The 16,924-nt window shown below is 48.7% G+C and overlaps 1 protein-coding gene across 1 annotated transcript in view; it reads left to right on the forward strand.

The window, feature by feature from the left end:
• Positions 1 to 16,924, forward strand: part of LOC138258999 (contactin-3-like) — a 1,120,386-nt gene that overhangs the window by 860,118 nt on the left and 243,344 nt on the right. Inside the window, exon 10 of the mRNA XM_069206372.1 lies at positions 15,732 to 15,861. Within this exon, the coding sequence (XP_069062473.1) occupies positions 15,732 to 15,861 (130 nt within the window). The remainder of the gene's footprint in view (positions 1 to 15,731; positions 15,862 to 16,924) is intronic.

The raw sequence follows: 16,924 nt of genomic DNA on the forward strand, positions 1-16,924 counted from the left end.
GGTGCACACCTAGGTGCATTGCTGAGGTGCCCAGTGTCATTTTAAAAGCAAGCCTGCCTTGCTGGCTGCTTTTAAATTAAAGTTATATGCAAATTCGACTTTGGAATTAAAGGTACTTCCAAAGTCTTCAACTACCTTATTTTTACATATAAGTCACCCCTAAGGTGTGCCCTATGTGCCCCTAGGGCTGGGTGCCATGTAACTATAAGCAGGGACTTTATAAACATAGATTTATAAGCCCTGGTGAGGTAAAAACAGCCAAATTCGTTTTTCCCTCATTGAAGTAAATGGCCTTCATAGGCTAGAATGGGCAGACTTTATTTTAAATTTTAAAGTCCCCTTAAATGTTACATACCAAGAATTTGGTATCAAATTGATTGTTATAATAAATCCCCCAACTTCCAGTTGTTGGATTTAATATAACTAGTGCAGGTAAAAAGTTTAGACTTTACCTAAAAAGTTGCCAATTTCAGCTCTGCATTGTTTTTGCTGCTGTGCTCTGATTGGCCAGCCTGCAGCAGCTTCTGCCAGGCTACTTTAATGAGGTGTGAAGTGGCCTGACTTCACACAAAGGAATGTGCTTGGGGGAGAGAATCTCCCCTCAGCAGATGGTGAGGCAGGAAGGGGGAGGGCTGCCAAACTGGTCTTCAAAGGCAGAGAAGGACATCTGGAGCACCCAGCAACACCCCCACATCCTGCAACCCCAGACAGCTAGGTGCCCCCTTGATTAGATTAGGAGAGGGCAGGAGAGGGGTGTGTTTATGATTTTTAGCCACACCAGTGGGTGGGCTCAGCCAGATCTCTCCTCCAAAAATCTGATTCATCCATTTTGGATTTTTAGAGACTGTTGCCTTCTGGGATGGATTTTTGCCACACTTCCCAGGAAGTGGTCATCACAGGGGGACGACCCTGTCCCTGATTGGAGAACCAGGGCCCCCCTGCTTTTCACCCAGGAGCAAGGATAAAACTGGCAGACCTGCACCCACGCCTCAGATCCCCTCCAGAAATCAACAAGAAAGGAACTAAAGAAGAAGAACGACTGCCCTGCTGGACCCCTGGCCTGCACCTGGACCCTGCACTCAGAAGGACTGCACCAGCTGCACACTTGGGCTTCACCACAAGAAGGACTTTGCCTGGCTTCAACTGGTTCAAGGAGGGACTCCCTGTTTGCTACAGGTGAAAAATTGCTAACCAGAGTCCCCTGCACCAACTCCTGAAGAAAGCGACCAGCTGACCACTGTCCAGTGGCCAAAAAGGAGTTTGCACCAGGTGCATTCTGGGAGTTGAAGTCCGCACTTCCCAAGGACCATCACAGAACTTCTGGACCCTTGGGGTGAGCTGTGGACCCCAAAAGAACCTTAAAAGAACATCTGGGTGAAGCCCCAGAAGTTTGGAAAAGATTGGAGAAATTTTGGAAAAAAGCTCCATAAAGTGACCGACCCGACACGGAAATTCTAGCCGGCTTGCCTCAACCGCGACCCGGCCTGACTTCGTGGTTCGTCCCGGTAAAGAAAAACATCCAAAAAAGAGACTAAGTCCGAACGTAAAAAGTTGACCGGGACCTTCCAGCCATCGTATCCGAGAAGGGCTCCACGGACGTCGGATCAAGATCCAGGTTTACCCCGGTCGAAGGATTTTCATCTCGAAAAAACGACTAAGTCCGAAGGTAAAAATCACCACCGAGGAAACCGACTTCGCGTATCCGGACAAGGGCTCCAGGAGGTCGGATCCAACTGGCAGGTTCGTCCCGGTGAAGAAAAACTTCAAAATAAAGACTAAGTCAGAAGGTAACTTTTTAACCGAGGCTTCCCGCGACCTGTAGCCGAGCAGGGCTCCATCGCGGTCGGCCTGAAAGTTTGACTTTGTCCCGGTCCTGGTGCAACCAGATGACCCGATTGGCGCTTTTTGTTTCTATGCGCTAGAAAATAATAATACTTTAAAAATTCATATCTCCGGTTCCCCTGAACCGATTTTAATTGTTTTTCTGTCATTTTAAAGATAAAAATATAAGCTATTTTTATAAATTGGTTTTGGATTTTTAAACTGTTTCCTGTGTTTTATTTAATTACTGTTGTGTGATATTTGAATGCTTTACACTTTGTCTCCTAAGTTAAGCCTTGACGCTCGATGCCAAGCTACCAAGGGTAGAGCTGGGATTAATTTACTGAGACCTAACTGTACTTTTGTGGAGGTTTGTGGCTTGTTGCTAGGTGTAGGTACCTACCTGCCCTACCAATAACCCATTTTCCAACAGTAATATTTCTACATTTGTAATAACTTGAAAAGTTAGCACTCTTGCTATTTTAATTTCATTAAATTTGGTGACTCCTCACCAGTGGCAATAACTGTGTGGGGTATTACAGAGGAAAGACTGGACTTAAGGGGTTGTTTGGTTGGAAATACCGCTTGGAGGGTTAAAGTCTTAGCAAGGTCACCGATATGTAAGGAGTACATGCCTTTCAGCTTTCTCACTAATCCCCCACTTTTGATTATTTTTTAGAGCCGATCTGTACCTGAACTCCTTTCCAAAAGCCTAAAGTTTATTTTCCAAGCATGTATCACGCAATGTCTAAAAGAGATAGCAGACGGGCATAGCCAACAAGATGGCAAAGTGACTGTGCCTGAGATAAGCTCCAGCAGGGCCTAACTTTATCCAGACATAATTCTGCTTCTCGACCCCCCATCAGCCAGTATATATAATATGGCTTTATACCCCTGCTGCAGAACAATCTTTCAGAAGGCGATTTGGAGCCCCTGAAGCAGCCTGGAACAGAGTTGCAGTGCCAGTGAGCATCCCCTTTTGTTAGAATGGAAGCCACCATGACCGGCTTCTGAAGCAGTGGATTGAGTGAGCCACAAACTGTATAGAGAGGTAACAACATCAGATTGCAATGATGATTGCGTGATGGGTGCCACCGTTCTTCTCCCACCCCCACCATGTCTCACCTGCCGGTCTGCCAGCTGCAGCAGCCCGGAGTGCGGCCTGCTGCGTTCAAGGGAACCAGAGCAGAGCATTGCCAACAGGGAAGGAGGCATCTGGGGTTTGGCTCCCCATGGTCATGAGAGACCAGTAAGACCAAGCGGGGTCGGGAGATTGATTTCTGGAGTGAGGAGACAGCTACAGCCACTTGCGACGGAGGTCAGGTGAGAAGTGATGGCCTAGAAGACAGAGGCATGCCCTGATGCTTTTCCCAGTAGAGAACGCAGCCCAACCCTGGCAGTGACCCAGAGGTAAGGACCAGTAAAGCAAGAGGCTGTAAACAACAAAGATGAAAGGGTGGACCCACTGGGAGAGTATGTGGAGCTAGAACAACACACAGGCACCTGTCCCACCCCCCACCGCTACTCCCCTCCTTGAACATGGTAAGTCCTGGGCCTGGTGCAGTGATGAACAGAGAAGCACAGACTGAAATGAGAAACTGATGCCCTGATTCTGTCACCCACACCTGGTGTCCCAGACCTGCCTGTATGGGTCCTCGCCTAATACATACCCAGAGCTTGAACCTGAGACTGGGAGGGAAGTCTCCCTTGCCTAAGGTGCTTGAACTATATACACAAGACTGGCTGTCTGACTGCTAGAGAGTCTCCTCCTGCAAGCGAAAAAGACCTGAGGGGGAGAAAGAGATACAGTAAGGTAGAACCAGAAACTGTGTCCTGCCTACTTAAGTGGCCTTAGCCCCTAAAAGTGGCCTCTGTGGAACTAGGTAGAGGACTTTCAGTGCCACTGAAGCCTAGAGGGAAGAAATTAGCTCACCTACTACAATAGTGGAAGCTCTGGCTTTCTCTTTGACACTGGTGCAGAAACTATTGACACTGACCAAACGGAGGGACCTGACATTAAGAGCAGAGACATTTGACAACATGTGGTCACTGATATTAAGAGAAGAGAGTAAGAGATAAATGTGAGAACCTTGATGGGCCTCACTTTGCTGATGGATACACAGTGGTGACCCTCCCCCTGCTTCCCTTAAGGATAGTGAAAAACAAGGAATGGAATTAGACCTACCAGGGGAAGACAGAGAAATACACCAGACAGGTGGACTCACCTGCTGAGGAGGTGGAAGATGCCTACCCAGACAATGCAGTGCTGATAGCAGCAATCCACCAGTGTAGGTTGACGTTGGAAACTAAGATCCATGAGGCAGCCACAGAGGTCTCCCTCCCACGGCAGGACCTCCAGAAGGTTTCAGACAGAGTCACAGCAATGAAAGAAAGGATATTTGATCTGGAAGATATGACACACTGTGATGGGAAAGACCTGGCCACTGTGAAAACACTTACCAAAGACCTACTATTGAGGGTCGGTAGATTTGTAGGATTTCCAGAAGGAGTGGAGGATGCCACCCTACATGCCCTCCTAGGTGTTGGCTCTGGGAAACCTGCTTTGTCTGTGAACGTGCCCACAGGTCCCTGGCTGCCAAGCTGATACCAGGTCGCCCTTCCGGTTGGCACTTATCGTACGATTCCTGAACTTTCACAAATGTGACGTATGCTTGAGAGAGGCGAGATGGCTTGGGACACTCAAGTGTGACTTCTCCAGCATCATACTTTATCCCGATTACTGCAGAGAAGTGCAAAATCAAAGATGCTCCTTTGACGCAGTCATTGCTAAATCTAGGTCAATGAAACTCCAATATATGCTACTCTTCCCTTGCCTGGAAATGGGTCAAAGAGAGATAGTCCCTGCAGCCCTCAGGCAAGTCCCCACAGAGGTCATTGAGGGGAGTGGGCCTGGGGGCTACAGCCAAACTGTGGACTTTGAAATAGAAGTGCTGGAGCAAATCGCATCAAGGCAGAACTGATGGGAGAGATTCACCGGCGATCGCTCCACAAACACCACTGCATTGCGACAGGAGAAGCAACATCATGAACATGAGATGCTGGAAAGCCTCCTTCCCTTGCTGTCAGAGGAAGAGCAGGGGGACACTCCAAATGAACACGAGCCAAATACTCAAACTTAACTATGCTAAGTACCTGGTTTCTTTATGAGTTGCTCTGTAATTGAAGGGCCGGATAGTGAGTAGGGTTGGTGATGATGCTCGGGCATCATTTAGACAGAGATGCCCATTGGTTGACTTGGTGAAGACATTGCAGTGCTCTGTCTACAAGCCCCCCGTTGATACCCTATATCTTCCTTTGTTCATTTTAGCTTACATTTCTTTTTTAATTTTATTAGTTCTGTTTGTTTGTGTGAATGTATGGGTTAATCAACCATCGACTGGCAGAGGGTGCGTTGATTGAGGGTGAAAGGTGAATAGTATGGGGAAAGAATGATGGAACTGGTGAGTGGGTGTGAGAGTGGGTTTGTATTTTATTACAATTTATTGATAGCACTCTTAGTGGGGTAAGGGAGGGGCGGGCTACAGTTCTTTCGGGCCAGTTCTGGGATGCATTGATGCATGTTGGAAGAGTGCATATGTGCATGTAGGGGGCAAGAGATAGGGTGGGAGTAGGATTGTTTTGTTTGGAATGTAAATGTTGTTTCTTTATACAAGATGCAGTTGGACTCATGGAAATGAGGCAATATTTATTACATTGAGTTGACCAGATGGGCTACTCCATACTCACATGAAATGTCAATGGCTTAGGTCATAAGATAAAGAGAGGGCGTGTTGCCGCCTACATTAGATGCCACAGATCAGATATAGGCCGTCATTATGAAATCCAGCAATAGTCGTGGTTGGGCGATTCCACCATCGGCCAGCCCCGCCAGCAGGACTCCATCAGCCATATTATGGGCAATAATACATCCTGGCGGTGTCTTGCTGGTGGGGCGCTGCCAGCAGTGAAAGTGTCCCTCCCCGTTCCTTGCCGGATGACCTTCTCCCCGGACCAGGTAAGGTGATCGTCCAACAGGGGAGGGGGTGGGAAGGTGGGGGGTGTTATGTGTGCATGTGTGAATGTGAGAGTGTGTGGTGTCTACGTGTGTTCATGAATGTGTGTATGCGTGGTTGTATGCATGTCTGAATGTTGAAGTGACTGTATGTATGCATGTAAGTGTGTATGTGTGTGTGTATGCGAGTGTGAGTGTTGTGGTTATTGCATGTTTGTCTGCGTGTGAGTATGCATGCTTGAATGCGTATATCAAAGCTGAAATGAATGTGTGTATGAATGTTGAAGTGAATGAGGGTATAGATGCGTGTTAGTGAATGCGTGTATGTAAGTGTGAGTGAATGAGTGTATGCGTGGTGCATGTAGGTGTCTCTGTGCATATATGCAGGGAGGAGGGTTGGAGGTTATGGGTGCTATGTCTGGAGGGGGGGCTGTTTCTGGAGGGGGGGTGGGGGAGGGCTCTGGGGAGAGGGGTGCAGTGGCTGGAGGGAGGAAGGGGGGTCTAGTGCTTGCTGGGGGGTGGGGGAGTCATCTAGCGGTGACAGGGAAGAAATTGCGTGTCACTGGTATCCTTTCCACCATGGTTTTCGTGGCAGTGCAAATGCTGCGGAAACCATGGTAGAAAGGCAGCTCCTAATGCCGCCAGTGGTCTTCTGTGATCATCTCCAGCCTGGCAGTTCCGACCGCCATGGTGGCATGAGTGGAGATGTGACAGGTTGGCAATCATAATGTGGTGATCTGCATCACCAGTCTGTTGGCGGTGGGACCGTCACATTCACCCTGGCGGTCAGAAGACTGCATTTGAGAAGGACCCAGTTTAATTTCCTAGGCTGAGGGGCATACACTACACTGGCTTATGTAGGCTTCACTTCTGTGTCATGGGAGCGGCAATTCTGGTTTGAAAATCACCCCCCCTTCAGTGTGCAACGATCATGGGTGGAACTGAATGCAGGGTTTGTGGGTAGACCAGATATTACACTTTTATATGTTTATGCACCCCTCAACTCCAGGAGACCACAATTGATTAAGTAATGGGCATACTACTAGATGCAGACTCATCTTTCCATAATATTGGAGGGGACTTCAATGAAGTCTTGTCTGTGAAGATGGATAGGTCTGTGCCTTCCCCACATGCCACTAGAGACACATATCTGGCTCGCTTTGCTGAGACACTTGGGCTTACCGACCTGTGGCTTCGTCACCACCCGACGACTAAGGACAGTTCCTACCACTCAGGATTACGCATAGTGTCGTCCAACTAGATTATTAGTTTGTTCCAGCAGGTGAAGTAAGAATGACTCCAAGAGCATCTAGCAAAAGGACTGTTTGATCACACACTTCTTTCTGTATCACTTTAGGTTGGAAACATCAGGGTAATGGATTGGGAAGGAAAATTAGTGCATGGGAGCTACAGGATGAAAACATACTACACAAGCTCCATGTGAAAACTGAGCTCTATTTCTCGGTAAATAAAGACTCAGCAACATCAGCGACTCTGTGGGAACACATAAAACAGTACTGCAAGATCATGCCCAAAATATTATTACCTGTAAGAAAAGGAAGACAGTGGGAGAAGTGGAGGCATTGGAATCTAAGCTGAAATGGGCAGAATTAACTAACACAGTTTTCCCAGGCCCCCTTCATCTGCGAAAGATCGAAACTAAGTGACCGTCATATAAAGCGCTGCTTTATAACAAAGCATGTAACCAAATCCTAGCTACCTAGCACTGCTTTTCCAATGCTGGAGATAAATCAGAAAAATTACTGGCATGGCTAGGCTGCCAAAAGATAGAGGCTAGGGGGGGTACATCACATAGAAGGAGTGTATGGCCACACCTATACGAAAGTTAAGGACATAGGGGAAACATTTGCTACCTTTTACAAGGCCCTGTACAGTGCAATAGAGCCAGAAATAGAGGAATATTCATGAGAGGTGTGTTATTGACCATAACACTTGAGGATAGAATGGCCCTCAAGGAAGAAATCTCTCTTGTCGAGATACAGGTGGCCATAACGAAACTGAAACGGGGGAAAACTCTGGGACCCAACTGTATCCCGGTCGGGTTCTTTAAGAAACACACAAATGTACTAGCCCCCCATCTACTCCAAATGTATCTGGGGGTCTGACAGAATGGAATCTTGCCACTGGATCTGAGTAAAGCCAAGATAGTGGTTATGCCAAAAGCTGGGAAACCGACCTCTAAATGTGGCTCATGCCGCCCTATCTCGCTGATAAATATAGAAACTAAAATCCTAGCTATGGTACTGGCCCAGAGGATAGTTAGCATTATAACTCCTCTTATATGAATGGACCAGTCCAGCTTCATGCCTGGATGAATGACTAGATATAACCGAGGCGGACTCCATAACTGGCTGAAGGAGGCCCGGACGCGCCCTGACCTACATGTTTTTATGCGGAATAAGAATTTGATGCTGTTCATTGGCCCTCCATGATATAGACTCTGGGGAAATTGGGATTTGGTTGCAAATTTTTAAGCTGGGTAATGCTCTTGTACCACGCTCTTGTGGCGGCTATGCGTGTGAATGAGGTCCTCTCTGCAGACTTTCCCAAAATTGTCAGGTTTTCCATTGTCCCCCTTATTATTTGCCCTGGTGCTGGAACATTTAGCCCACCTAGTTCGAGCACACCAGAACATTAAATGATTTTGAGCTCCAGGTTCACTGATTGATGAGGAAAAGATTTCATTATACGTGGATGATATCCTCTTAAACCTTACTAGCCTGGGAGGGTTGATCCCTGTGACAGTCCAGACATTTGATTGATACACCATAAACTGGGATAAGTTTGTTCTTTTTCCCACTGGTGGTTATCTGCACCCCTCGGTGCTCCCTGGGAGACTACGCATAGACCAAGATGGTTTCCAGTTCTTGGGAATATATGTGACCCTGAATCTAGAGAAAACTCTGGAGCAGAACCTTCTCAAAATACAGGCAGCGTTCTGGACAGAGCATTGGAGGAAACTGCCCTTAACAATACTGGGGATGGTGTCCATGTTCAAGGTGGTCACGCTCCCTCCCAAAATACATCTATGCCCTCCGAAACACATACTACAACATCCCGAAGGAACTCTTCATCAAGATTGATGAGGAACTCAGGAATTTGCTGTGAGACGATGGTCATCCTAGGATAGCACTTAGGACACTACAAAGGAATCAGTCCAATGGGAGTATCGCCCTCCCAGGTGTTCAAGCCTATTCCTGGGCTTCCCACCTCTTTGTCATCAATATCTGGAGCCACACCCCAGGGGACCACTCCTCACACCTCCGATAGTGCTCAAGTCTTGGGTTACAATGAATAGATTTTATCAGATAGGCCCAAAGGGTCCCTCGGGATACTCCATTATGGATGGGGGCATACCTCAAAGAATTGTAAAAACTCCATAGCTTCAAAATCTGGGACTTAATCAGTATTTCCACATTAGATGACCTCAAAGAGGATGGAAACTTTGGCCCTCATTATGAACACAGTGGTAAACATTGCAGTCGTCGGTGGCGGTAAAAACCACCAACAGATATGTGGTCCGGACCGCCAAATAATGAACCAACTGAAACAGAGGCATCCTGAATGCCACTCACCACAAGCAGAGGAGTGCCAACAACGACACCAGAGCCCACCCAAAGGCGGACGGAAAGGCCTTACCCACCAATCAAATAATGAACCACTAGACCACCGTCAGTTGCGGAGGGAAACCACAGCCATGCAAAGCCAGGAGAAACGAAACAAATATAAGGAAACACTCACCGTAGGCTAACACAACACGCTGAAGCAAACATGGATAGAGAGCTGCAGATCATGCCAGCCCTTCTCCTTGCCATATACCTCCACGACCGAGACCGCCGACGAAGACGACGACAGTAAGTACCACAACCTACGAAACAAGGCAAGAAAGGGTACGCTCCCACAATCCTTCACAGCAGCACAAGCCATACCCCCAAAAGCAAGAAGGACTTACCCGACACAAGGCAAATCCTACCTGTCCAAAGTACATACATGTGCCCCACACCCACAAACAATGAAACGAGAGACTAGGGATCCAGAGTGTGCTGGCAAAAACACAGGCCACACATTAACTTTTAGTTCTGCTGTCTGAGCAAACAAAGTGGATATGAGGCCAATGGCCAGTCCATAGTGCAAGAAGTCCAATGGGCCACAATGGCCCCAACCTGACTCTCACAAGTGCTACGGTACTCCACCTCATAGGGGCAACAATGGGACATCCAGGCACCTAAGGGAACAGGGGCAGGAGGTTGTGGGGGTAGGGATTTGTGATGGGGGTGGGGCTTAGATTTTCGTTCGGAAGGTGGAGGGGGTTTGGGTTTTGCCTTGGAAAGTGGGGAGTGTGCTTGGACCAGGTGGAGCCAGATGGAATAGGCTCAGCACGGGGCTTCTTCCTCTCTGGCGAAGGGGCACAGGAATGTGAAGGGCGGACAGGGGCGGGCTGTGACGAGGAAGGAGTGGATAGGGCAAGGAGGTGTGCATGTTTAAGGACAAGACAGGGTGGGCCAGTGGGGTGGAATAGGTAAGCACGGAAGAGGAAAAGTTTCTTTGGTGCAATTGAGTTGGGCCTGGAGGAAGACGTGGGAGTGGAGGTAGAGGGAGTGGTTGTAAGTGATGTAGGTGTGCGTGTTGTGGGTGCAGGTGACTGGACAGTATGCTGAGGTTTGGTGGATGTGTGATAGGTGGGTGTTTTTGACTGTTTGAGTGTTTTGGGAGGGGGGGGTGCACACAGTGGGACAAGACAGGCTGCCAGTGTGAATGTATGTTGTCTGGGTGTCTGCAAGTCTGGTTAGTGTGCTGCATGTCAACTAAAGTAGCTGTGGTGAGTGCAGGTGTGGTGTCTGGGGTACATGAATGGATGTGTGCTATTGTGGTGACTGCAGGAATAGGGTCAGCAACAGTGAATGATGGTGCAGTGGCTGGGGGTGTGTATGTAGAGGGGACAGACAGGGAGGCGGAAGAGGTGGGTACACTGGGGGAAGTGGATGTTGTTGTGTGTACATGTGTTTGTTGGCTGTGTGAATGCTTGTGGTGGGAGGTGTGGTGCTTGTGTTTTGAAGTGGGCTTCTTGTGTGTTGAGGTGTGTGCCTGCGTGTCAGAATGTGTGCTTTAGAAAGGTGAAGGGAGTGGGGTGCTGGAAGGGGTAGAGGAGGTTGTAGGGGTACGGAATGACCAAGGACACTTGCTGCCATCCAAGAGGAGGCCAGAGCCTGTAAAGATCACTGTAGGCCAGACATGGCACCGTGAATGCCATCCAGATAGGCATTGGTCTGTTGCATCTCTGATGCTAGCCCCTGGATGGCATTGGTGATGGTTGTCTGCCCTACACAGATGGTTCCCAGGAGGTCAATAGCCTCCACCGTGAGGGCAGCAGGGCTGACTGGGGCAGAGGAAGAGATGCCCTGGGTGAAGGAGACGCCCACCTTTCTGGATGAGCGGGCACAGGAAACTTGGTGGGGAGCAAATGGGAGAGCTGTGATGGTATGGGGTGGCGGAAGATGACACAGCAGGGGTGGGCCCACTAGGGTCCGCCAATCCCAGGGAGCCCCCATCGGAGGAGGTATCAGAGTCACTACCTCCAGTGGTAGTTGCCTCCCCCGTGGTACTCCCCTCGCCCTCCAAACCACTGGTCCCCTTGGCCTCGGACGACTCTGCCTCTGAGGATCCGTGGGCCGCTGCATCCCCACTCGCTTGTGCCTCAGCTCCCTTGCCAGATGATGCTGATGTACACAGACAACACAAGACAACAGGGATGGGGAGACAAAAAAGCAGAGAAAGCAGAGACATTTGTAAATAGATGAATGGAGTTAACATAGTGGTTCATATCTGTGGCGGATCCCTGGCCTATGGGCCTGAAAAGGTGTGTAGAATAATGGTGGCCTGATGCATGCTGCACAACATGGCTGTGAGAAATTCTATCCCCCTCTTGGAGGAGGAGGGTGCTGTATGTCCTGACCAGCTTCCTCAGAGAGGGGGCGAGAGTGATGATGAGGAAGGGGAAGATGTAAATTCCAGGACCCAACTGATACAACTCTATTTCCAGTAATAATGTGGGACCATTGGATGAGATTGGTGTCTGTGCATCATACTTTCAGTGTGCTTTGTCATCTAGGGGGAGGGTTGGATAAATACTAATTGCCACTCTGTCAGGTCTGCATAAGACAGCTTACAATTGAGTGTATTTTTTTTAACATATTTATGCACAACAACATTTAAGGCGAGTGGTGCTTTTCATGCTACGCAGGTACAAATAAAGGAGTTATCAACCAGTTGCATCCATACTTTGTTCACACATAATGACAGGGGACATTGTAACAGGTGTGATATGTGTTTTTTTTGGTGCAGGGATGAAATCGTGCAGATTACAGTGATGGTAGTGGGTCAATGGTGGTTATCCAAAATGGTAACATGGTGCCAGAATTGTTGTCAGTATTGGTAGGTCCATCCATGCGTACATTAGTTTTTTATTATTGGTAGCACTGCTTGGTGGTTGATTGAGTGGGATAGTTGGTGGACAGTTTTTTGCAGAGTCACTTCTTAGAGGGGGCCTTGTTCTTGGCACGTGTTCCTGTCCCATATCTTGGCCTGAGGGTCCTTTTGGGTGCCTGTTGTTGGCCTGTAGGGGATGAGATGGATCCCCTCAGAGGGTAGTACATGTGAATTTGCTGCTGATGCTGTTGTTGTCCGGTCTGTATCCTGTGCTGTAGTGGGGGGTTCCTGTTCTGTGTGGGCCTTAGGCTGTGTTTGGACAAGCTGCAGCAGCGCACCTGCTATGCTGGCCATTGTGGCATCGTGCAGTTTCCACTGCTCCATGGCCTCTTGGTGGTGTGCTTGCTGTATCCTCTGACTGTGCCCCAGGGTGGATACTATCTGGGCCAATCAGTCCTGGGTATGTTGGTAGGCTCCCAGGACCTCAGAGATCACGTCCTGGGCTGCAGCATCCATCATGTGGCCTCCCTCCTGGGCCACTGATGCTCTCCCACTGTGCCTAACCCCCTGTGCCTGTGTCCCCTGCACAGGTCTGGTGGCACCACTTGTACTGGGGCCATCGTCTTCCTGCCTGTTGGTAGGGGGTGACTGTGGCCTCTGAACTTGTGGTCCACCAGTCTGTGGTGTGGGGACGGTTGCCCTGGGCTGATGTTATTGTCTGGGTGGTAGGGGTGTCACTGTTATCCTGGGTGGGGCTGCTGGATGGTGACAGTCCAGGACTGTGTGAGAGGCCAGCCTGATCATCAGTGTCCAGGGTTCCATCCCCAGTGTCCTGTAAGGTTCCTCTGTCTCCCTGGGGGACACTGCCACTCCTTGTCCTGTCCGTCAGGGTGGCATGGGTGGTGGTGCCTGTTGGGAAAAATTGACATGTCTGTTACATTGGCATTGTCAGGTGGGGGGCAGGGACCTGGGCTGGCTTGTGTAGCTTACACACTTTGGGGCCAAGCAGGATGCTTTAGTGGGGTGAGCATTGCGTTTAGCTTAGGATGTGGAGGTGCATTATGGTTGTTTTAGACCATTGTGTTTCCTTGCAGGGGTGGGTGGCTGTGCACAGGGGGAGGGATTTGAGCCTGTTAGTGGGTTTGTGGACATACAGGGGGAGTAGATTCAGTGCCTGTGGGCTGGGTTGGGTAGTGGTCCTGGTGGGTGTTGGAGGGGTGGGGTGGTGCATGCATTACAGTTGTGAGGGATATGGGGTAAATGTAGATGACTTACCCGAGTCCATTCCTCCAGTGAGTCCAGTGAGGCCCTCAGGGTACAGGATGGCCAGTACCTTCTCCTCCCAGTCAGTGTAGTCGGGTGGTGTTGGTGGAGGTCCTCCCCCATTCTTCTGGACTGCAATGTGGTGCCTAGATGCCATGCCCCTGACCTTCCCCCTCAGGTCGTTCCATCTCTTGCAGATGTCGTCACTGGTGCATGGATGGTGTCTCACTGCATTGACCCTGTTGACTATTGTCTGCCATAGCTCCATCTTCCTGGCGATGGGTGTGTGCTGCACCTGAGCCCCGAATAGTTGTGGCTCGACCTTCAGGATCTCGTCCACCATGGTCCTTAGCTCCCTTTCTGTGAAGCGTGGGTGTTTGGGGGTGCCATGGTGAGTGTCGTGAATGGTGTCTGGTGTGTATCTCGGTGAGTGTGCTCTTCTGTGGTTGGGTGTAAGTATTGTGGATTGTGGGGTTACGTGTCTGCTTCTGGTGATCTCTGTTGAGTGTTTTATGGTGATGTGAATGTGTGTCAGGTGTGTGGGTTGCTAACTTACCCAATGTGTGCACTTCTCACTGTTGGGTCCACTTGCCACCCGTGGCGGTCTGCACCGCCAATGGTCGTTCGGCTTCCACTGACGCCAAGGTGATTTGTGCATCATTATTTAGAGAGCGGGGTGTTGGTGTGCTCGGCGGTGGTGGGGTGGGAGGTCCAGCTTTTCCACTGACAAGGTCCTGGAGGAGACTGCTGGACTGGTGATTTTTGGTTAGAATCAGTTTTTTGAATCATTATATGGCAGGTTTCTGTTCACCGCCAATGGCAGTCTTCTGTTCACCGTCGCCATGGCGGTCGGCGGTGTTTACCGCTGTGTTCATAATGAGGACCTATATCTCCTTTCAAGCTCTCCAGAGAGACTACCAGCAATATGATACGCAACACTTCTGATATTTACAATTTAGGCATGCATGGAGAGCAGAAGGTATAGATTTGGACATGCTGGAGTGCTCTCCCTTGGAAAGTAGGCTCCTGATAGAAGAACTGATGGAAAAAAGCCTTCTCTCTCGTTTACAAAAACATCAATAGTAATGTATTGCATGGTCTAAAGAAAATGAGGGCTAGGTAGGAATCAGAAATGGGAGTACTGGATGATCTTGATTAGGAGGCATAATGAACCCAAGGGGAGTAACGATCAAGTCATGACTGAAACTCATTCAGCTTAAACTTTTGCACCAGGTCTACTTTGATAATGCTAGCTCTATAAAATTGGGAGTGTTTGAGGTGTAGGGGGCTCAGAGGGGATTTTTTGCATACTCTGTGAACCTGCCCAATCACACACACCTGCTGAGAAAAGTTGTTGTATAGAAGAGTGGGGTGGTGGGGTGATCACTGCCCGAAGCCCCTAAATATGATCTTTTGGGTATACCTATTGATTTTGGTATTCCCCTGGCAAAGCTACTCTTCTGTAACTTGTGTCTCGCGGTCACCAAGAGAGGTGTGGCAAAGCGCTCGGGGTTGCCGTTTGCGAGTCGCAAACCTGAGTTTGCTATGCAGAAATGCATTTTGCGAGTCGGGACTGACTCGCAAAATGCATTTCAGAGTCGCAAATAGGAAGGGGTGTTCCCTTCCTATTTGCGAGTCGCAGTGGTATGCAACTCCATTTGCGACCGTGTACGCGGTCTCAAATGGAGTCGCAGTTACCATCCACTTGAAGTGGATGGTAACCCACTCGCAAATGGGAAGGGGTCCCCATGGGACCCCTTCCCCTTTGTGACTGGACCCCAAATTATTTTTTCAGGGCAGGTAGTGATCCGAGGGACCCTGAAAAAATTCCGAAACAAAAGGTTTCGGATTTTTTTTTAAGTGCAGCTCGTTTTGCTTTAAGGAAAACGGGCTACACTTGAAAAAAAAAAAACTGCTTTATTTAAAAGCAGTCACGGACATGGAGGTCTGCTGACTACAGCAGGCCTCCATATCAGTGAGTGCCCATAGTCGCTATGGGGCCGCAATTTGCGACCCACCTCATTAATATTCATGAGCTGGGTCTTTGCAAGTCGCAATTTGCAAAGTTGCTACATCTGGCCCTTAGTGTTTTATGTAATTTTAGACTCTGTATTTTACTGTAAATAATGTCTGTGCATCTAGCAACATTTAGATTTTAACTCGTACGTTTGTTATTCTGGCTACGTAGGAGCGGATCCATTTTGAGAATGGGGCTCTGACAATAGGAAGCTTGAAGCAGTCTGATTCAGGCATGTATCAGTGTTTGGCAGAAAACAAACACGGCGTAATATACTCCAGTGCTGAACTGAAGGTGTTAGGTAAGTTCGTTTTAGTTGAGCTTTTCACTTTATAAAAAATTAATATAGAAATGAAATTGTACTTGCTGATAATGGCACTAAGGAAATGCCACGCAAAAGTGTTCAGATGAAGTGAAAATATGGCAGATGCTGATTTATTGTTGCAGCTCGTGCTCTCGTACCCTATGCTGCAGCTTTGGTCCCGTCATCACCCGTGATGTGGTCTCACTTAATGAAACATCACTCATGATGACAAAGAGACTATCATATGTGTGACCAAAGTGGGGAACAGAAACTTCTCCCACATGAAAGGTAAATACCAGGGGCCTCCTTTACAAAAAGCCTGTGCTGCAGGAGTCACTTTTTATGATGCTCCGATGACGTAGGCCTCTGAATCATATCTATGAGGCATGCAAAGCCACCCTCCGTGGCTTTTCAGGGCCTCATAGATATGGTGCAAGGGTGCCTGCATTGGCACTAGGTACCAATGTAAGCGCGGGCAGAAAGGACAGAAATGTGCTGCATTTCATTAATATGGCAGATTCCGCCCCTTTTCTTTTGTTGCAGAGCAGCGTAGCAGGAAGGCTTGTGCCGCCGTACAGCGCCAAAAAGTTGTAAATGAGGTCCCAGGAGTTTATGGGTGAGAAAAGCCAGTGCTGGGAGGACTGACTACAATTTACGTTCACATTCCCAATTCTTCACTTTATGGTAGAAGGAGAGGAAAGACAGTCAGAAATCATGTTAGGAGTATTCTTCTCATTCGGATTGTCTCTCATGCTCCGCCCCAGCTTTGGTTTAGTAACACTTAGGGGCTTACTTACAAGCCCAATAGTGCAGGACGGTGCAGCAAATGTGTTGCTGTGCCGCCCTTTGCCACCGGGAAACAGCAGAAGTGCGCCGTATCTACAACATAAGGCGCATTTCTGTCCTCTCCCCCTGTACTGGTGCTCAAATTAGCTGTCTAGCGCCAACGCTGGCACCATTGCACCATAGCGCAAGGGTGCCTGTCCTGCAGGGAATAATTGTTTATGTGCAGTAAGGTGTCCCTTCCTGCACATAAACAATCATTTATGGTGATGTGTTA

Source organism: Pleurodeles waltl, chromosome 9, assembly GCF_031143425.1.
Source record: "Pleurodeles waltl isolate 20211129_DDA chromosome 9, aPleWal1.hap1.20221129, whole genome shotgun sequence".
Lineage (NCBI taxonomy): Eukaryota > Metazoa > Chordata > Amphibia > Caudata > Salamandridae > Pleurodeles > Pleurodeles waltl.